General features: G+C 43.5%; 3 protein-coding genes across 3 annotated transcripts in view; 2 read left to right on the top strand and 1 right to left on the bottom strand.

Moving 5' to 3' along the window:
• Window positions 1-1449: 1449 nt before the first annotated feature.
• On the bottom strand, window positions 1450-6886 carry dnase1 (deoxyribonuclease I). Its single transcript, XM_074697258.1, has 9 exons — window positions 6852-6886; window positions 3978-4116; window positions 3726-3814; window positions 3340-3426; window positions 2851-2966; window positions 2572-2684; window positions 2299-2453; window positions 2131-2224; window positions 1450-1570 (listed from the first exon to the last, which is right to left on the bottom strand). Exons 2-9 carry the CDS (start codon window positions 4113-4115, stop codon window positions 1514-1516), a joined length of 849 nt encoding a protein of 282 aa, XP_074553359.1. The 5' UTR covers window position 4116; window positions 6852-6886; the 3' UTR covers window positions 1450-1513.
• naa60 (N-alpha-acetyltransferase 60, NatF catalytic subunit) lies at window positions 5830-13045 on the top strand. The gene is made up of 7 exons (XM_074697259.1): window positions 5830-6055; window positions 6877-6992; window positions 7762-7891; window positions 8595-8691; window positions 9558-9792; window positions 9946-10115; window positions 10200-13045. Exons 2-6 carry the CDS (start codon window positions 6883-6885, stop codon window positions 10100-10102), a joined length of 729 nt encoding a protein of 242 aa, XP_074553360.1. The 5' UTR covers window positions 5830-6055; window positions 6877-6882; the 3' UTR covers window positions 10103-10115; window positions 10200-13045.
• Window positions 13046-13210: 165 nt separating this feature from the next.
• carhsp1 (calcium regulated heat stable protein 1) overlaps window positions 13211-22004 on the top strand; it is a 21797-nt gene continuing 13003 nt past the window's right edge. The window contains exon 1 of the mRNA XM_074697529.1: window positions 13211-13390. The gene's annotated coding sequence lies outside the window, so the exon portion shown is untranslated. The remainder of the gene's footprint in view (window positions 13391-22004) is intronic.

Here is a 22004-nt window from a genome sequence, read left to right as displayed (position 1 = left end):
ATCCAAGAAACCCAAACCCGGCATGGGCTCAAAGGAATAACGGAAAGAACCGAAAACAATATGACCGGAGAGTTAACCGACAGGCGCCGGCCAGTGCATTGCCTCTGACTCGCCCATTTCAACCACCCCAGTCGTTGGACGGGTGTGGGGGGAGTTATCGTGCTACTCTTTTCTACCCTAACCTAACCAACCCAACCCTAACCCTAACCCTTACTCAAACCCTGTGCTTATCTGCTTTCTTAGCCTTTTATCTGTTCCTCTAGCTTTTCCTTACTTGCAATTCTCTCTTCTGACTTCACTTTGCTTCCGCAGTTGTTTTTATAGTGGTTGGTCGGGATCAGAATATCTTGGTTTAGTATTTAATTTTTACAATTTGGTTTGGGATTTGGTCCATGAATTAGGGTTAGAGTTATAATATTTATGTAAACTTAGGGTTGGAAATAAAGCTAGGGTTAGGCTTAGAATAGAGAGTTAGGGTAAGGGTTAGGTTAGGGGTTAGGGTTAGGGTTAGGGTTAGGGTTAGTTAGGGTTAGGGTTGGGTTAGGGTTAGTTAGGGTTAGGGTGAGACTTAGGGTTGAGGTTAGGGGAAATTAGGGTTAGGGTTGGGTTAGGGTAAGGGTAAGGGTCTAGGGTTGGGGGTTAGGGTTAGGGTTAGGTCAGGTTAAGGGAAATTAGCGTTAGGTTCAGGGTCCTGGGTTAGGTTTAGGGTTAGGGTAAGGTCCTGACACCCTTGGCCACCTTTCCTGCAGTGCTGTCCTATAGTCGTAACACAGGGGCTGCGTACCTACCCCCTGGCCTCCATTGACCACTTGTTAGCACCGCAAGGTATCCCTTACCCATGCCAAGTCGATCAGAGCTGCAGAGTCTGGGTTCTGCCCATCTAATTGAGAGACTTGTCAGAATACGCTCTGTGTTCCATACACTGCACAACCCCAGAGCGCTCTGAGGAAGTTCCTATCCAAGCTTGATGCTCCATACACCGCTCATCAATAAAGCTGGATGTGTTTGAATTTTGAGTTTAATGAGTATATCTACGAATCTTCTGATCAAGTTTGGAGGGCATTTGCTGGTGCAATGTCCTGGGAGTGATATGTTTTCGGTTGGGTTTTGCTCACTGGGTCTGAGTCTGTGCTGTCTCCCTGGCTTAGGCTTTTCATGGGTTACTTTTGAGAAACTGACATGTTTATTCATTTGAACAGTGTAGCGGTTTAGATTTAAGCTACCACATGGGTTAAAAGTTCATTGGTTTATTTTTATTTTTTTAAAGTGCTAGGGTTATGTCTGTTTGCCTATTTTCATCTGTAGGAATCCAAAACTGCTGTGAGATACTGTTGGCAGGATGTGCAAATATCTTTAGTTTAAATCACTTATTTAAAAAAACAGGATCAAAATGAAACACTTCAGCCCATGTGTTTATTAGGATCTTCTTTATGAGTACACATTTTCAGAGTCACTTTAATAAATACTCATAAATCAGATTCAAGGCTTTTTGAATGGTGTTTGAAGTCAAGAATCAAATCGCAGAAGCCAGCTTCACCTCCACAGGGAAATGGTCACTGACAGCCAGTGCCTGAAAAACAGACAGAGGAAGTTTGGTGCCCAGATTATTGTTCAAGTTTCTCTTGTAGAGCAGGTGTTTTAGACCAGTCACAGGGCTCACAGAACATTGTTTTGCTCTCTTGTCCCTCACAGGTAAACTTATGAGCCCATGCAGCGTCTTCCTGCTTCTATATAAATATGTAGATATAAATATGTAAATGTGTAAATAGTAATACTTTTCTACTTCTCTATATTTCTTTTATTTCTTTATATTTCTTAAAATTTCTAATTTTAAATTCCATTATCGTATTCTATTTTATTGTTATTGCATTACTGCACTTTTTCTGTTAGATTGCTGTGAAAAAAAAAATTTCCCCCAAGGGGGATCGATAAAGAATATTCTATTCTATTCTATTCTATTCTATTCTATTCTATTCCTATGTGTATGAATAGCACGCAACTTTAAAATGTCCAGAGTGCTCAGTTTGTAAATCAAAACTGTTTCTGTTATATAGAATTAAAATATCACAAAGATGATTTTACTGTACCATCCATGAGCTTAGCTGCAGTAAAAGCCAAAGCTGTGTTTACCATACTGAGGCTGAGATTTAAATCCACCATGAAGTCATAGACCTGAGCACTGCCGTGGACTACTCCCTTCATCATGTCTGCAGTGACCACGATCCTAAAAATACAGGAGTGGAGTAAAGAGCCTGTGTGAGTGTGAATACAAGTGTTTACTTGTGTGTTCATGTCTACCTGTCATACGGGCAGTCGGTGTGTGACACCGTAGTGTCAGCCTCATCAGTGATCAACCAGTGGAAACTCTTATCGGTGAAGAGTCGGATCTGCTCCCAGTCAGAGCCTGATACATAACTACACCCTGTGTTGAAGTCTCCCAGAAGCACAATGTCCTGAAGCAAAAGGAGAACAGTTAAACTTATTTCATCCCCACCTTACATTCTGTTCCTCTGTTCATTTACTCCCACTAAATGTTGAACTTTGAACCCAAGAGGATAACGGTGTATTCACATGAGTGTTCCAGCGAGTGCGGACATCAGACACTACATCGTATAGCGCATCTGTCTCCTCCAAAGCAAAGTCTGGGGAGGTGTGCTGAGGGATCAGGACAAAGTTCTTCACAGCTATAAAAGCGGAGAAATAAGACATGAATAAATGAACTGAGCACATAACACATGTTTTCACAACTCCTTGTTGTCGGTGCTCAGATTGAATAAGATCTACATCAGTGATCTCGGACTGAAAATACATCATCCCTCAGTGTGTTCCCATCATTCATCCAGAACCTACCAGTTGTAGGAGAGGAAAACATGACGACGAAAGGTTCTCGAATGAACGTGTCTGTTCCACAGGGCTCACAGCCGTCATCATAGGTGTAGTTTTTCACCACGGACACCAGCTGCTCCCTAAATAGGCAAAACAAAACCTTCCTCACGCAAACTCTATCAGCCTTACCTAACCCTAACCTAACCTACAGAGGGCTGGCCAGATGGAAAAGGAGTTTGTGGAGCGGGAAAGAAAAGAGACAAATAAAGAAACAGCAACTAAAAACACACATTTCTAACAGGGACATAAAATTATTTTTCTTAATCTGTAAATTATATAAAACTACCAAGGGGGTACCAGTATAATGCTTAAATTAAGACACAATACCCCCTCTTTAAATTTGCAGTTCAATGCTAACAGGTGAAATAACTCTAGAAGCCAGAGCAACAAGCTCTTCAGAGCTAAAGAAAGTTAAGCCTTTAAAAAATCCCCATATTGATGACTTTTATTTACCTGTACAGGAAGAGATATCTCTCCTTGTAGGAGCTGCGACCCAGAGGCTCAGAGACGATGTAATCATACCTGAACTGAGGAGAATATCTGAGAAACACACACACACACACATTCACACACAAACACACATTCACACACTATAATGCATGGAAAATGATGGATGAAAGTTTAATTTCTATCTTTTATCACATTTCATGATGTAAGCCACTATTTTATTATTTTTTCATGTTCCTTACGAATACAGCCTTCAACAGTAAAATAAACTGCCTCTCCAACAATATAAAATTAATTGCCAAGAAGCACTGATACGACAAAGAAATAATCTGGCAAACAGAAGTCACCTTGTATCATGTACTAAAGTGAATAACTTGTGCAGGTTGTCTCACTTGTTGACGTGCTCCATGAGAGATTTGGTGGCTGACAGATCATTGTCTCTGACCTCCTGAATCAGGATAATGTCGTAACGGTGGACAATCTGAAAATCCAAAACACAATCAAACTACAGCAGAGACAGGGTTTTTCCTTTTTGTTTCTGAATCCCTCATGATAGACCAAAGACAAACAAATGCTCTGTAGAGTCTACAATCCAGGAAAATTTTAGAACAAGTGATTAAAAGATGCTACATCCTGTTCCTAACCTCACTGATGAGGTTCATGACAGTTGTGTTGGAGGCTTTCTTGTCTCCAAATGACTTGATATTGAAGGCTCCAAGTAACAGAGAGGTGGAGAGATGCAGCAGGGCAACGAAGAGACTGGACAAGCACAACAAACGCATCCTACACAAAGAGATCAGATGTATAACAATGTGCCAAAGTGCAGTGAATTAAAGGCAGAGTCTGGTCTGTATGAGGAATGGACAGAATAACTGTCAAATGTGCATTTAAACTGCACATAATGGGAACCTGAATGCTCTCTGTTCCCTGGGCGGCTCTGTGGGAGAGAGGGCAAAAAAAACACCTGCCTCCTTCAGCACATGACAACATGAAGCATGCTCTCATTTACTAACAGCAGGGCAAGGACTGAGGTGTTTAACTTCTCCTCAAAGCTAAATTCACTCTTGGCCTCTTTGCAAAACATTACTCAAGAAAGAGAATAATTCACTCTGCTACCTTGGTTACACAGCTGTGAAAGTTATTGTTGTAGAAAGATTGTCAAATATGGACTGCAGTTTCAAAAAGCATGAATGTGGAGAAAGTTTACAGCCACCCAAGTATCTGCTGGTTGTGAATTCAAAGAAAGTACAAGGTGCGTATCTACCTTTCTCTGTCAGCTGAAATGATGAGGCCTGTTGTACGGTGAGCACAAAGGTTTCCTTGTGTGACCTCTTGGAGGCTCCTCTGAAACACCCTCGCAGGACGACTGGTGTCTCCTGCAAAAGTTTTTTTTTTTTTTTTTTTGCCATTGCCTGCAAGTGCATGTGACTCCTTCCAGTTAGGAAGGGCTGAGGAGAGGAGGTGTGTTATGGATAGAGTCCAGAGTCTCAAGTAGTGTAGTCTATGAAGTTCTTTGCTCTGAAGCAAAACTGACTTGGCTTGGTGAATATAACCTGTGGATTCCTTTAAATTTTCCTTGTGTCTATATTTACTTTTTTTAGGAGACATCATTGTGCATGTTGCTGGCATAACAGATGTGTCTACATTGCATGGAAAAAAAGACCTGACAAATTGTACGGTCAAGTGAACATGTCGAACAAGTGTTAGTGCGGAGGTGATCAATATGGGCTATTTTTACCGGCAGTGTTTGCAGAGGGATTGAGAAAGCAACAGGTGGCAAGAATCAGTGATAAAGAGCTGGTTTTGTGTCCTTTTTCAGAACTGTATCATAACTTTGTTAGTCTCGTTAGCTACATAAAATATGCAGCTTACAATGACCATAGCCATCTCAGAGTGATGTATTTGAAAACTTGTTTTGGCCTATGTTCAAACTGTATATTTCTAGCTCCTGTCTCTAAAATGCACTTGAATCACATTAAAGTACCTTCCTATCCTGTTGCCATGCTGTTTGGTAAGCTCACAAATTATTCTCTATTTAAATTAAAAGTAATGAAACATGGCCTCATACAACACTTCATAACACAAGTGGAAATTGTAATGCAGTTATCAGTGCACATCAGTATATGTAGATTTTGTATTTTAAATATTTACATAAGGCCTACACATATCAGTTCAGACAGTGTGTTATTATTAATTTTATTACATTTTTCAAATTATTGTCCTTTAAGATTCAGAGATTAAAATATTGCTGTCAACTTTCAGACTGATTTAATTTTGGAGATGGATGTTACATTAAACACAACAAACTTGAACATCGCTCACGGGTTAGGGAATAAGAGGAAACAGAGTAGCAGCGCGGAAAAAGAAAAACACCTTGGATAGATAAATAACTGGATGAGTGAAATAAATAAAAACCTTGTTTTCCAGCCCAACAGGCGGCGACAAAGCTCTGGTATCTGGGACCAGCCTCAGCCAGAAGAAAACGTGTTACGGTGACGTCACTCCTGAAGCTGTGACAAACAGGAAGTAAACATCCAGCCGTTGGAGAGCTCTGGTTAGCCTAGCAGCTTGTTTAGCATTGGCACAGAGATGAAACGGTCTAACCAATCGGGAATAAACTGGTGTTTTACTATGCTGTGTCCGGAGTAGCACACCATATCGATCTAAACTCAAAGGACTACAACTGTCCTCGACTTTCTTCCGGGTCAGGTGTCGAAACAAGGTACGTTAGCAGCGGAAGCTAAGGTTAGCATGTATGCTAATCAGGAAAGGCAGCTGTTTTACTCACAAGAGTTTGCCTTAGTAATGTATCTATTTCCACCTATAATCTGTAGGTGATTTAAAAAACTTCGTCATTGTAGCTGAACGTTGTCACGGATAGAAATGTTATTTTCCTCGGAGCAGCGACAGGATACAGCCAGACTAAACTATATCAAACACTCCTGTAGGGTCTGCAAACACGGCGGTAATATCAACTCTAACGTTGTGTCTTAATTTATTAGTGATTAAGACAGCAGTAACGTCAGAGAGCTTTAAGGCTGTGGTCGTAAAGAAACCTGCTCTGGTTTCTGTCAGACTTGTGTTTTGCTGTGTTTCTGTGCCTGATCCTGTCAGGGGTCGATCACATGAGATCTTTTCAATGAGCTTTCCTCGCAGATGTGTCTCGTTGGTTTTTCTATGAGCAAAGCCTCAAAAAACCGTTAAGTTGACTTCAATCACCCGTTTTTACTCTGTTCAGCAACAACTTGTCATCAGTTGGTTTTCAGTTTCTCCAATAGTTGATGGTCCGTGTGTATTCTGTGTGTACAGATTGAACTGAAGACTTCAGTAACTTCTGCATTTAGTTCCTTTGAGTGGTTACACACACACACACACACACACACACACACACACACACACACACACACACACACACACATTGATAAAGTCTTTTTGTTGTTTTTCACTGTCTCAAACACTGAAAGTTTGTTTAGTGTCCTCTCAAATGGCAGGTCAGAGTACCTGACACCATGACTCACCAAACCTGTCTGTTGGTCTCCTCAGGTGTGAATGAGTGACGTGGTGCCTCCCACAGCTCTCAGTGAAGTCCAGCTCCGCTTCCTTTGCCATGATGACATAGAAAGTGTCAAGCTGCTCTGTGGGGATTGGTTTCCAATCGAGTAAGAGTTATACCATGTACATTCATGTTGGAGGATTGCAAATTATTTGAAATGTACTGATCCTGTTATCCAGGTTTTATGAAAGTGTGTGACAGGTTGTGACCAGGCTAAGTACAGGTTGATTTGATGATGGGTCTATTGTGTCTTATCTTGGCCCAGTGGTAGTCGCCTCTCAATCAGAAGGTTGGGGGTAAGATTCCTGCTGCAGTCACATGCCAAAGTGTCCTTGAGCAAGACACTTAACCAAATTTCTCCCCCTGTTGGTCAGTGGTGTGTGGATGGGTGTGAATACGTTAGATAAAAACTGATGGTTTCCATAGGAAAGCCACCTTCAGTGTGTGAATGTGGTGTGTATGGGTGAATGAGACTAGCAGTGTAAAGCGCTGAGTGGTCTGAGAGATTAGAGAAAGGGCTTTATAAGAACTAGTCTATTTACCTTTTGTCCGGAAATTTCCTGGCCAGACATGGGACCTGCTTTTTGTACTTTTGGCAGTGTGGGCAGGTGCCGAGTCCAACTGGAAAATGAAATCAGAATCTCTCTCTATATGTAGCTCAAGATCTGCACTGAAGGAAACTATTTACTCTCACCAACATTCTACAATCTAGATAATGTGAGCATCAGTCCATACATAAAGCTCCACCAATCCTCTAACGAGTATTTTTTTTGTTTGGCCCCTATATCTGTTGTACAGTTAAGGATTGTTTTTTAGGCTAGGTACTGTCACATATTGTCACGTATGACTCTCACCGCTCTAACTTTTGAGCGCAGGTACCCAGACTCATGGTATCAGGACATTACATCCAACAAGAAGTTCTTCTCCCTCGCTGCCACCTTCCGGGGAGGCATCGTGGGAATGATTGTGGCCGAGATCAAAGGCCGGACCAAAGTACACAAAGAGGTACCCTGTGCATGCATTTTATACAGCCGCAGAGCTTTAATGGAGTATATCCTTTAAATTCAGTGAGTCTTTTTAGTCATCGTATCCCCTTTAACTCAACTGCCTTTAGGAAATGTTTAAGGGGAACACACTGAGATAGAAGAGTCTGTTTTTACTCTGCCAGTTACATGAACCAGATCCCGTTGACTGTTGTTACAGCCTTAAAAATAAGGGATGACAGGGTAATTGACAGCAACTGCTAAATGAGGATCTGTAAATAACCTGGTCCCTCATCCATTGCAAAGGTTTTTTTCTTTAAATAGACAATAAATATAAAGAAATATGCTGCTAAGAGGTGTTAGAACTCTGCTGGTAAAGGTAACTGAATGTGTACCAATCAGAAATCTTCCCTTACCTTTAAGCCAAACTTTATAAAGCCTTCTGCTCAGTGAATGAATGTCTGCTTTCAAAGCTGGTTACCCTTTGGACAAGGCTTTGAGTTTTGGAAGATGCCCTCATGGTAGAGGATTTGCCTAGGCAAATAAGTAAAGTGCTTTTCCTGCAGAAGTGTAACCCTGATACCATTTAAATGTAATGCTGAACCAAGGGTAGGCTTTTTTCCAAACCCTGTAGCAAATGTAACTATTCAGTATGTAAAGAAAGAAATTGGTATTTCTGGGAGGCTGGGTGGTGACGGTAGTAATCTCTCTTTATTTTGTGCTAGGATGGAGACATCCTGGCCTCCAGTTTCCCTGTGGACACACAGGTAGCCTATATCCTGAGCCTCGGAGTGGTCAAAGAGTTCAGGAAACATGGCATAGGTACTGATCCAAACACACACTAACATGAAGAAAAAAGAGTCAGATAAAGTTTGGTTTAAATGCTTATAAATCAGAAAGACCAGGATGACTGAATTAAAAAAGAGTGCACATCAGTGTTTGATAAAAAAGCATTAACGAAAACCCTGCCTCCATCAACTGGTTCAGGTCAGTTCGTCTCAGTACAGCACGTATTTGTGGTGCTCCCACTGACTAACCCCGGACAGGTCCCAAAATAACCGAGATGAACCGTCCCACTTTTTGGGACCCTCCTGTTGGGGTGACAAACTAAACCAATCTGATCCCAGGAGATGAAGCTGGAAACCCTGCAGAGCGTTGATTGGTGGAAAGAATGGTCACTTCCTGTGTGACAGCGGCTGCGGTATTCCTCCTGGCGGCTCACAGCCTTCTCTGAAACAAAGTTTGATTGTTGTTTGTAACAAAGAGCTACATGTCAATCACACAGAAGACCAATCACTGGGTGTCTTCATCCTTGCTCTTTGTTTACTGTGTCGCGTTTTCTTTTTCTTTGGATGTAGCAGCGGGGTACACTGTGTCGCACTGCGATGGCGTGACACTATCACATAACTGATCGGATAACTGATCGGCTATCTATCGGCGTACAGGCTGGAGGGGGCACAGTCAGCTGTGGACACACAACCGGGACCAGGCTTAACCGATCAGATCCGTACCGAACTGTACTGACCTAAACCAGACTGCTGGTGGAAACGGGGCTCACATCTTGTAATTTGGCAGCATCAGTGACTCACTGCTCGTTTTGGCACTTAGAGACTTTTAGGATGATTTCAGAAAAATGTAACAATAAAGGATCTCAGTCTATAGACGGTCTCTGTCTTTTCACCTTTCAGGCTCTCTACTGCTGGACAGTTTGAAAGAGCACATCTCAACGACAGCCCAGGACCACTGCAAAGCAATCTACCTGCATGTTCTCACCACCAACACCACTGCCATCCACTTCTATGAGAACAGAGACTTCAGGCAGCACCACTATCTGCCCTACTACTACTCCATACGAGGCGTCCTCAAAGACGGATTCACATACGTGCTGTACATAAACGGGGGTCACCCACCTTGGACAATATTATATCCTTGTGTGAAACAAGACCGAAACTTAAAAAGATGCATGAGCAGGACGTAAATACAGACAAATAGAAAAGTGCATAGGCTTCATATTTTGGAGGTAAATAAACTGAATGAACATGCTATCTGTGCATTTTCCTTAATTCCCCATTCCACCGACTATATCCAGCACATTGGTTCAGCCCTGGCCAGCCTGAGCCCCTGCTCCATCCCTCAGAGGTTATATCGACAGGCCCAGTCCCTGCTGCGTTCTCTCCTGCCTTGGTCCAACATAGCTTCCAAGACGGGCATCCAGTACAGCAGAACAATGTGACAGAGCTGGGGAGGTGGGAGCTGTGCTGCCAGGACCTTATTTTTGTCTCTGTGTGTTTAACAGGTATCTGATACTCTCTCTGTTTTTGTCTTTCTAGGAGTATGCTTCCCTCGCTCATCAGTCTTCCTGTACACTCAGTACAGACACACATTCTCCATGTAGTACGACTTACCACAGCCAGTGTATGACGCAGGACTCAGGTTGGACCTCAGTTTGAGCGTTCACACACAAGAATGCTATCTGTTTGTCACTGTTCACACTAATTCCAAGTTTTGCAGCTGTAGTTCTTTTAGTTGTTCATACATGATCATTTATGTACGACGCCATCCCATAGCTACCTGTGTAACCTGTGTTAGCCTCTCCTACCAAATCTGAGTGCTGGCAAACCTGCTTTAAACAAGACTGTGAAGCATGAAAAAGGCCCTGGTTTAGATGTAGAGCTAGAACCAAACACAGGTTTTGGTGTTAAAGGGGTTGTGGGATTCACACACACACACACAAACACGCACACACACATCCAGGTTTCATCCTGCCTTTCTCTCAGTCTCCCTCCATCATGTTCACCACTGACACAGAGACTATGTATACTGTTTGTATATTATATATACTAAGCTAATATATAAAATCCTCTTAAAATGTATGTCTGTTTTATGCTGTCCATAGGTAAAAAAAAAAAAACAATCACATCCCGGTCTTTGAGAATAAATCCAGAGCCAACTCCAGTTGAAGCAGAGACTGGAGAGAAGGTTAAATGTGATTGGACTGTAAACCTAACATAGCTATAGACTACCAGGGTAGATTATAAGCTGACTATAACTCTGAGACACATTGTAGGTGGGTGATTTATTTAGTAGCAACTGGTATCCATGGGGATTCTTCCTTTTAAAATTCACATTATTTTTAGGTTTTCAGTGTGCAATACTTGAAAAATAAAAGCGTCATCCTTACAGTAACACATGGATTTGTAATAATATGTTTTTGGCACTAACTGCAACAAAAGGCTTACTGACACATTACATGTTATGCAGCACTGTATGGAAGTCACACTTAGAAATACCATAGTCACTCCAAGCAGAAATGGCCTTTCTACTTTATTTCTAAATGTTGTTTGTGTATTAGTAATACCAGATTCAAAATAAGTCGCTTGTTTCCAAATTTCAGATGTTTTAGGACCCAGGCTGCCCACCCCGTGTTTGTAAAACTGCTGCTGCTCTAGAGAAGTGTCTATTTGTTTGAGCAGATTTTTAAATATGGCCCTGGTTAGACTTTTATATTGGCCTACTGAAGAGATAAGAAGAGAGAGTAATGTTCCCAAACGCAGTGCATACACCTCGTGTGCTGGTGTGCACGCAGGTTGGTTTGTCTGTGAGTAAATATGCACACAGGGTGAAAAATGAGCTCCCAGCAAGTGCCAAATGTTAGTGTGGATTACCAGTATACCGAGTAGAGTTCACCTGTCGTGTTGGCTGGTAACTTTGTCAGTGACCAACACTGAAGTTTCCCACTTTTCTCTCATTCTGCTGCGCTGCATAAAACGTGAGGATCCAGTGAACCAGTGAGGCAGACTTAGATTTTATACCTGACAAAGTACTGAAAAGGTAAAGGGTAACGGTGTGAAAAATGTGGTTTCATTGTTTAAAAGCAAACATTTCTCTGTTTACCAGCCCTTCACTGGTAACTTTTACGTACATTTGAAACGTAATGTATGCAATAAACTGGTTTCATTTGATGGATTGTAGAGGCAATGCTTCTTGAGCCTGAACTTTGTTTATCTAGATGTACAGCATCACTAAACATTTCTCTAAGACGAGCACCGACATCTTTTCATGTCACATTCTCCTGTGTCCATCAGCTTTAAACAGAAGACTCTTCAAACTCATTCAGTGCAGCAGAGGAAGAGACAGCATGACTTCACACAGCAGGTCTGGGTCAAGTATTCAGAAAACAGGACCTAGACATTACCATGATACAACTTACCAACATCATTTTTGATCCAGCTGGATTGGTTAAATCTATTGGGTTTTTTCAGACTTCTTATCTGATCATCGTGGTTATTTCTGCAGTCAGAGATTACAACATACAATTTGATGTGTAAAACTGATGGAGTGGCCCTTTAAAACACTGAAACAAGCTACGTGCCCCCTCCACTGGAAACAGCTGATGGGCACGGGCACCATCTCTGTCCAAACTATACATCTCAGCTTCAGTATATCAGTGAGATTTTTTAACAAAGGTTTGACTTGGTGGCTCATGAGGGCTCTGTGATGATGATGACGATGTGGTTTTAGTGAATGTACCAAACCTGCCCATGTTGTACCGAGTATTTTTGAATCTTCTTATTAACAGCAAAAAAAGCGATACATCCTTTGCTGAGAGATGATCCAGTGGGTGTTTCTCCTGTTTTTCAAAATTCAAATTTATTCTGATGTTAATAAATATCCTTTGTTGGACTTCCCAAGTTAAAATAGAGATGAAAATGTTGAATTTAGGATTCCATTTGCAACAACACACAATAGCATCATTATCTGCAATAAACAACGATAAAGACCAGCACAACTAAAGGTAGAAGAACAGACAGTTAAGCAGGGAACTAGTCTGATTTGTTTTGACACAGTTTCAGGTCTTCAACATGCCACACAGCTCACTGCTGGGTGACAGAGCTGTTGTGAAGAGGAAACCACCTTTTCTTTAAGGTGGTTGTAGTGAATAAATCATCATAAATATTTTCTGATTTTAAAACATTCCTGTCCTAACTTTGGTGTGAATTGACTCAGATTTACTGATATTCCACTTGACTCTTCTCAGAATAAAATCTGCACAAATGCTTGTTTCAAAAATCCTAGGGGTTGAAAAAAGCTAAAGTGGAATTCTGATTTACATCGAGCGTGAGGCGTACGGACTTTTCTAACATCGTTTCAGTGTAACTTTAATTTTCTGTTTTTCTCAGTTATTTACCTCGGCTGTCTTTTTGCAAATTGTGCCAAGAATAAACATTTCTGAACGAGAGATGATGTGTTGTATTTACGGTACTCCACGTGATTTTAAGGTCGCACTGTGGCGTTCATTACGGTAAAGAGCTCGCAGGTGACATCACTGAGAGCCCGTCACGCCCATTCACAAACAGAGGACAGAGAAGAGGAGCGGGTATTTACGCGGCTCCTGCCCACGGAGTGAGATCCCGTCCCTGCTCGGACTGAGGAGGAGAAAGCTCAGCTCGTCCAGAGAAGCTGCTCTGACTTTACTTTCCTCTGTGTGAACACCTCTCTGCAGAAAGTTGGAGAAAACAAGGTAAGCCCTGAAGGAGGAAACATCGACGGTTGGCTGCATGGTGGACTCCCTCAGCCCGGCCACAGTTTTTATCATGAGCTGACAACTCGGAGGGAAAGTTATGCTAAAGCTAACTGAAGATCTTCTGTTCAGATAAAGTTTGTCGGATGTTGTCTCGGTAATCGGTTTCTCTTCGTAACTCGCATGTGACGTTCAGGAGCAGTTTCCCTTTTTGTGAAAGTAGGAGAAACGAGGAAACAAGGGGAAGCTAACCAACAACAGGAGAAACAGCTTATGTTGATGTTTGTGCTGCCATCCAGTCACCAGTTCATGAGAGTTTTTGTGAGAGAAACACACACACACACACACACACACACACACAGAGGAAACAGAGGAAGCTTTCATCCAGCACCTGGAAAGGTTTCCGTCAACACCAGCCTCTTATTCCGGGTCAATGAAGATCTGTGGGATGTTGGCAGAGTGTGTGTGTGTGTGTGTGTGTGTGTGTGTGTGTGTGTGTGTGTGTGTGTGTGTGTGTGTGTGTGTGTGTGTGTGTGTGTGTTAGTCTTCACACATGACAGCAGAGGTGGAGTTTTAAAGCCCTGGTTCAGATCATCACCTGCTGTGGTTAGACAAGAAGTGTGTGTGTGTGTGTGTGTGTGTGTGTGTGTGTGTGTGTGTGTGTGTGTGTGTGTGTGTGTCCTGTAGTGGTGTCAGAGTGGCACAGTTTGGCTCAGGATGTGGTTGGACAGAAAGGTTAAAGTTCTTTGCTGTGATGAGGAATAAACAGATTTATTGGTCTGTAAATTAATCAGCTCGTTGTTGTTCTGGTTCGTGGAAGGATTCACTGAGGGTGAACAACACCAGAGTGGAGAATTGTTGAGTGCGTGTCTTAGCTTGTTCAGAGGTGTTGAAGGTAGGGGCTGATAAAACGTGGAGTGAAGAGGCCTCTTTACAAAGCGAGTTCACTCTGGGCACACAGTGAGTGTGTTATTCCAGCACACATCAGTGTGTTCATGGATGAATGGGCTCGAGTGACCTTGGTCTCAGCGCAGCGTTTCTTTATTCATACCATCTTTTATTCATACCATCTTTTCAAAAGTAGAAGGCACAGCTTCTTCCAGCGAGCTTAAAAGGCGACGTCGTTCTTTTAGAAGAGGACCTCTTCACCAAGCGTTATTCACTGATCCACCAATCAGGAGCCGTGTCTCTCATCCATCACACCTGGCTCGTTAGCTTTGCTCGTTAACTATCTGATTAGTCAGCTGGGGACGTATCAAAGTCCACCTTCTGTCCAAGTGTGGCCATTGGATTGGATAGAAGAACAATATGATGAAAACAGGCCAAAGTGAGAAGTCAGGAGTTTACAGCATTTGTTTGACCTGATCCAACAACTGTTCAATCATTCATCAATCATCAGGGGCACCTGTGAGGTGACAGCAGAGAAATACAATCAGCTTACATCATCTTTTCATAAAGAGAGTGGTTGTGAACCCAACTTGTCCTTACACTCCCGCTGAAAGTTTTCAAATCGAGACACTGTTTCAAAATCAAAACCTTTGTATTTTATGCAATTTGTTGTTACTCAATAGCAGCTCTCAAAACTCACAGTAAAACAGCCAGAAACTGTTCTCCTGCTCTTTGTTACTCTCTACAGCCTTAACTTGTTATTTCCAGGTGTATAGAAATGTAAATATCAAACCGATTTAAGACGGCCACCTATGTCTGCGATTGGAGGTAATTTACAAAGTCAAAAGCGCAGTCTGCAGCCTCTGCAGCCTCTGCAGCCTCTGCAGCCTCTGCAGCCTCTGCAGCTTCTGCAGCTTCTGCAGCTTCTGCAGCCTCTGCAGCTTCTGCAGCCTCTGCAGCCTCTGCAGCTTCTGCAGCCTCTGCAGCCTCTGCAGCCTCTGCAGCCTCTGCAGCCTCTGCAGCCTCTGCAGCTTCTGCAGCCGTGAACTCGGTCATAAACTCGTCTTGTTTGCTGAGCTGTTATGCAGCTCTGAAAAACACACCACAGCTTTTATGGCTGTGTCTTTTACAGCCCTTCAGTGTGAGATGGGTCTTGTTGTGAAGGCCTCATGTTGTGCAATATGATCTGCTGTAATAGTCCCCTGTGAGCTCTGGCTGATGGCAATAAAGCAAATATAATGAGGGGGGCGGGGGTGAGAGATATGAGACTGAGAGCTGTTGAGTGAGGAGGAGGAGACGTTTGATCGTAGACTGAGCAGGAGATTTATTAAAGCAGGAGCAGCCTGAGAAAGACCGAGGGCAGGGGCCGCGGATCATTTAAATCTGAAACATGTTTGTGAACAAATGCACATCACCAAAGCTCATTAACACTGGACAGTTTTAGGGAATTTGAGGATATTCTGGTCCTGAAATTTCTCATTATTTCCATCCTCATGTTGTCACAGCAGTTGATCGAATGTGCTCCTAAATCTGTAAATCCAATGTTTGCTTTAGGTCGTGGCAGGAGAGGAGGACATGACGGCGGGAGTGGGGTTAGTGTGTGTGTGTGTGTGTGTGTGTGTACTTGTTGACAGGAAAGTGCTGATGGAGGAGTTTTCTGTGGTAGTAGTAACTGTTTCTAGGTCCATCTCTGCAGGGGCGTAGTTTGACCAATGCTGTCACTTTGACCTAACCCTTTTTACTTTGGAGGGAGGAGGGTGTGTGTGTGTGTGTGTGTGTGTGTGCGTGCGTGTGTGCGTGCGTGTGTGCGTGCGTGCGTGCGTGCGTGCGTGCGTGCGTGCGTGCGTGGGGGGGGGGGCTTGGGAGGCAGGGCTGATATGACAGGGGAAGAGTTTAGCAGAAGCTAAACTGGTGTTGACACCGTGATGGAGGATGGAGCAGGAGCGTCTTTACTGTGTTTGTCTCAATCTTGCAAGGTGGTGGCTGTACAGCCTCGTCCAATGTGCTCACACCAAAATAAATGGACGTCATCTCACTCGACTCAAAGTGAGGTCTCCACAAAAATTGCTCCCCCTGGTGGCTGGCTGCAATGTAGGTCAAAAACACTGTCTCCCTATTCCTTCCAGACGAGCTGTGGTCAAACTTCAGAAAATAAATAGACCTGGTGAAAGTGTTTGTCACATGCTGTGGAGATATAACGATATCACTGGGCTGCATTGTGTTCAAATCCTCCTTTTGTATAGAAGTTTATTTTTCGTTAGTTCGTAGAGGTTAAAAACTGGTTTTACGTCACGTTTAACAATGATTCACAGACTGATTAATCCTGTAATTATTTTTCTCCTTCATTCGATAAATTACCTGGTTTAAAATTTCACTAAAGATGGTGGACGGTCATCTGAATTTCTGATCAGAGTTTGTATCGATATCTTATAATTTATTGAGTTGAAGACAACGATTGACAGACAGGGTTTGATGGAGATGAAGTGATGGTGTGAGTGCAGAGGGTGAAACCACTCCACAGCTTCAGAGAAAAATAGTTTTTCCAGCTGTTTTTTTTACCTTGTGAGCTTTGTAACCGTCTGTCTGCCTGAAGGGCGAAATCTACTCACTCTGAAACATGACTGCAGCAGTTCTTGGGGGGCGTCTGTGTCACTACCCCTCAGCATTTATACCTGGGACGTTGTGTGTGTGTACAGAGACGGTGCTTATCCTGTTGTGCTCTGCTGAACCAGAAACGTAAAGTGATAAACTTTTAACTTTGTCTTAAAGAGACACCAGCATTTCTTGGTAAACAGCTGCAGAGACGCTGCTAGCCTCTTTCTGTATCCCAGCCTGCGCCACATTAACCAACATGCTGCTCTGTATTTCTTCACACAACAGAGAAACTGGAGCTTAAACATGATTTCTCTTTTGTTCTGTGTAACAAACATAATGAATTACTGATACAGATAAAGTGCCTAAAAAAGGAAAATACCCAGTCTTTAAATTTAGTGCCACATCAGGTTTTTGTTCTCCAGAGCCTCGATGAAGATCTGTCAGAGAGTTGTGTGTTTTTGAACACACACTGCTTTATTTGTTGCAGCGACTGGTTTGAATTATCAGGTCAGTGTGAGCCTGGATTAGCAGATTGGCTCCCAGATTAAAACTGTAGACAGCAAACAGCACAACAGGTGCTGGACGTGAGGCTGAGGTGGTATCTTCTTTGCATTGTCCACAAACATGAGCGCTGTGGGTTAGTGGACTAACTGGGATGGTTTCCCAGTCCACTCCCACTCCACCCTGAGTGTTTGGGGCTTCCACAGTCCTCTGTCTGTGAATAGAGCCAGAGAAACCGTATTTCCTGCTCGTGTTTTAGGTCAGTTATATGGGCCTCACTTCTTCCTAAGGTTAGAGCCCGCGGTGTCTGAGCGTGTTGTGTAAACTCAACATCCCGTTTTCCAGGTGTCATGTTGAGCTGTTGTTGTGCACAGTTTGTGAAACCTGCACGTCATGAACTATGACGGGTGACGGCCGGTGCAGCACGAGACGAGGAAGGAAACACACACGATCAGGTTTCAGTTGGTTTTCAGGTTTTAGGTTATCCCAGCTTTTCCGTCTGCAGCAGCAGCACACGACGTGTAACCTGCACAAAGGCTGCGTGGCGTGTTTTCTCACTCCTTATGAAATCCAATAATTATTTCTCATTAAGAAATAACAAGCTGTGCTCCATCCCTCAGGGAAGTCAGCATTTGCCTCCTGCCAGCTCGGTGTGTTGTTTGTTTCCAGCTGCTGAAGTATGACCCTCTCACACATAATTGAATGATGTAGACTAAACTGTATCAGTTGATGGCCGAACACATGATTTAGTGTCACTTTGTTCCTCTGCTCCTGATGAGCAGCGTCATGTTTTTCTGATTCGTGGAGCAAAGTTTGGATGATCACAGACGTGCTGTTGGATTTCTGCTGAGAGCTGTGCAGGTTATCCACAGTCTCTGCTCATGGTGGCCTTTGGTCCCTGTGGGCAGAGTGTTTCCTGGGTGGATTGCTGCGGGGGTGGGGGGTATTTTGGCTCAGTTTTTACTTTTGGAGCTTTGATAAACTCCTGTTTGCATTAGATCAGTGGTTTCAGGTCATGAGTTTGAAAGTAGTTCAGGTCTTTGTTGACTCTCTCTGGTTGGGTGGTGTTTCTCTGCCCGTTTGAAGCCCAACACGAACGTTAGTCTCTTGTGTCTTTTTGGCAAACACTGTACGGAGAAGGAGAGAGGAGCTATTGTCATGGTGAGCCGGTCAGCTGGATGCAGCGCCTGATGCGAAGCTGGGTTGTTGATGCTGTAACAAATGCACCATTGAGTAGCAGAAGAAGGGACTGCATGTCTTTTTTTCCTCTTTGACACTAAACCCAGCCAAATGTTGTGAAGATTCACAGCTCACCCAACCAATGCATCCAGTCATCGAGTGTTTGTCCCAGCCACGGGGTTGAGTCACAAAAATCAAGTCTCAGATCATTTCTTCTTGCATCTGGGATTCAGTTTCACTGATAGCAGCACGATCCTTCAAAGGAGGGGCTGGGTTATCAGTGTTCTGGAAAGGACAGAGAAAAAGAGCAAAAACAAAAACAACAACAACAACAACAGACAAAAAGCAAGAAAACTGAGTGACGAGTTGTAGTAAGAAAAGACTCGATTGATTTAAAGAGATTCCCAACCTCCTCAGTCAAAGTGTTTCTGTGTCCGTGACTGCCGAGGACCGAGCGTAGCTGCTTCCTCTTCCTGCTGTGTCAGGAAGTGGCGAGCGTGGAGCCTGGGTGTGACTCTGAGGGAGGCTTGAAGAGGGGAAATGAGTGGGGTCAACAGAGGGCAGGGAAAGTGACGGTGCCTAAGACTGAGAGTTGCATAGGGATGGAAAATTTCCCTGTAATCTGTGCAAGGTGTCCTGAAGATTCCCATGGAAATTTAAACTCAGGGATACTGGAAACTTTTAGGGTTAACAAAAAATCAATTTTCAGGGAAAATTTAGATTTTTATACTTTTTATAAACTTGATAAAATGTTGAGTTCAACATGTTTGCAAACAGATTGGACGGCAGAGCTTTGATTCTTTAACCTGTAAACAAACCCGGCTTTGTCACCAGGACCAGGCACCCAAGAAGAACTCAGTGTTTTTCACTCCTCTTAACCATCGTACGGCCTAATTTAGATCATTAAAAGCTTCCTGATCAACAAATAGAAAAGCAGAAGAGCCACAGAGCTTCTGACAAATGTACTGCAGTACCTGCCCTCTTGTTTCCATGTTTGGTAAAGGGAGAGTCCGCAGTATTTTCCTTAAAAATTAAAATGTAAACTTTCACAGGAATAATCCTGCTCACTCGTTACTTCTGGGCCTCTAAACGTGTCTGTGTCTGCCTCAGCCCCCTCCTCTGCCTGGATGTTGATGTTTTAGTGCTATCGAGATGTTTCTGGGTGCAAGTTAAGCGTTACATCGGCCAATCACAGTGCACCCGGTGTGCAAGTGAGTTTATGTGTGAATTAGCGAGTGGAAGAAGCTAATCAGAGCAGCTACGATAGCGGATGTAGCATAGAGGAAGAGAAACAGCTAAAGTGAAATGAAACTACAAACCTATAAGGCTCTTTCCTAAACGACGGTGAAGCTCCACTCGACATTTCACTCACTTTCAGGAACTTAAAGAGCAGCACGGGACGAAGAGCAACACATGTTAGCTTTCTGCTAACCAGGTATGTGTCACATACCCATGATTAGCTTGTGCTAACAAGCTTAGCCAAGTAAACAGCTCCTAAGTCTTTCCCATGTAGGCACGTGATGCTACAGGTGGTTGCTGGGCTGGTGAGTGTGTTCATGTACTTATAATCGGAGGCTGTGGGTGTGTGCTGCTGCTGGCACTGAGCCACAGTGGAGGAGCCCAGTTTGAACGTCGTGTTCACTAACAAGGAACCAAAACTGCAGCAGACTCTACCTGTAATGACCATTTAAATGTTTGCGCTTTATTTTTATGTTTTTCTGAAATTCAGTAACTTTATAATGAAATTTGAAAAGTTCCTCATGTGTCCACTTGAGGCTGGCTTCAAAAGCTCTAGAAGAGCTAAGCTCCCTTATTGTAGCTGCTCAGGATAGCGTCTCCACTCTTGAATCAACATGCAACGTCACCTGTGCACTGGGTGCACTGTGATTGGCTGATGTAACCATGCTTACTTTGCACCCAGAAACATCTCGATAGCACCAAAACATCAACATCCAGGCAGAGGAGGGGGCTGAGGCAGACACAGACACATGTGAGCAGGATTATTCCTGTGAAAGTTTACACTTTAACTTTTAGGAAAAGCCTACATGAAGAAATTTGACCTGTGGTTAAATTTGACCTGAGCTGAATCCATGTATCAGCGTCGTGTGTTGAAGCCCCAGCAGGCCTGAGGATCACTGCACAGATCAGCGTGTGGTACAATCGAAGCCTGAGGCAGCTCCATGACACAGTAGCTGTGACTCTCAGGGAAACAGAGCTGATCACACAGACCCTGACAGCAGCTCAGGGTTGAAAGAAAAGGAGAAAACAGAGACATTCGCTCACTGAAAAGGAACATGGTCTCCTCATTCAAACATGTCCAGAGGAAAAAACTGAAGGTGTTAACACAGACTCAACCTTCATGAATGTGTCTGTGACCAAAATACAGGAGACATTCCTCTGACGCACATCAGGGGGTGAGTCATCAAATTGTAGGATAAAGCCCATGTCTGGCTGTCACACGTTGTCACGTTTGGCCTCACGTGAATGTAAAGGACCACTCTCACATCCAGACGCCCACGCTGACTCCCCGAGGCGCAGAGAGCTGGATGAATTCGCCCGTCTCCGTTTGAGGGTTACGCTTCCTTTCAGCGCTCCTTGCTAACATGCATAACGTGTCTGAAGCAGCTTCTCCCTTTCATTGTGTCGGTGCATTCGAGTCCTTCATAACCCGCCTGGAGCTGTTAACACACACACACACCACACACACACACACACACACACACACACACACACACACACACACACACACACACACACACACACACACACACACACACACACACTTACACACACACTTACACACACACCCCCTTCATGTTTTTCACCTGCTGAACAACAGACGCCACAGTGACTTGGCCAGCAGCAGCTTAAGAGGCTGAAATGAATGCAGTGGAAGAGAGAAGTTGGTGTCAAGCTGGGAATAACAGGGGCATGGCCTCCCAGTACAAGAAGAAATACATTAGTCGTCTGATAACTACTCATGGAAGTGCTGATCAGCGTCCGTGTTATGATGGGTTATGGAGAAAGTCGTGTGTCTTACAACCTCAGCTCAGACAAAAGTATAAATCAGCCTCCAGGAATAACTCGTCCTGATGACACCTCCTGTTTGGAGCGGTTTCTGCTTCAGGTGTGGTTGTAGGAGCTATCATAGGAAACAAACATGCCCAAAGAAACGACTTTTTCTCTCTTGTACCTGTTAAAGTCTGAAGCCTGAAGCCAAAAAGCTGAGGTTATATGTAATTACAGGAAACCTTCATCGCTCTAACTCCTCAATCTGATTAGATTCATCTTCAGAGCTCCGTCCTTGTGTTACCCCTGGGTCATTTTGTTCCTGTGTTTTTCTTGATGGTGGAAAAAGGAGCATGGAGGACGTGAGAAAGAGATAAACCACGGGGCAGAGGACTGAAGCTCAGGGTGACAGTGTTAGAGTTACTTAGCTCATATTTTCACT

This window comes from Halichoeres trimaculatus, unplaced genomic scaffold (genome assembly GCF_033239565.1).
Source record: "Halichoeres trimaculatus isolate MK-OKI-2021-1 unplaced genomic scaffold, fHalTri1.1 fHalTri1_scaffold_20, whole genome shotgun sequence".
NCBI lineage: Eukaryota > Metazoa > Chordata > Actinopteri > Labriformes > Labridae > Halichoeres > Halichoeres trimaculatus.
The sequence above is the reverse complement of the archived record's forward strand: the minus strand, read 5'-3'. Positions and strand labels throughout refer to the sequence as shown.

What these genes read in the sequence shown, in the direction of transcription:
- dnase1 (XM_074697258.1), bottom strand. Translation starts at nt 4,115, where the DNA reads ATGCGTTTGTTGTGCTTGTCCAGTCTCTTCGTTGCCCTGCTGCATCTC. An exon ending in GCACTCGCTGGAACACTCAT is followed by an intron (nt 2,454 to 2,571) that starts GTGAATACACCG and finishes CTTTTGCTTCAG; the next exon opens with GACATTGTGCTTCTGGGAGA. An exon ending in TAAATCTCAGCCTCAGTATG is followed by an intron (nt 1,571 to 2,130) that starts GTAAACACAGCT and finishes TCTGTTTTTCAG; the next exon opens with GCACTGGCTGTCAGTGACCA.
- naa60 (XM_074697259.1), top strand. Translation starts at nt 6,883, where the DNA reads ATGAGTGACGTGGTGCCTCCCACAGCTCTCAGTGAAGTCCAGCTCCGC. An exon ending in GGGGATTGGTTTCCAATCGA is followed by an intron (nt 6,993 to 7,761) that starts GTAAGAGTTATA and finishes TTTTGAGCGCAG; the next exon opens with GTACCCAGACTCATGGTATC. An exon ending in GTTCAGGAAACATGGCATAG is followed by an intron (nt 8,692 to 9,557) that starts GTACTGATCCAA and finishes TTCACCTTTCAG; the next exon opens with GCTCTCTACTGCTGGACAGT.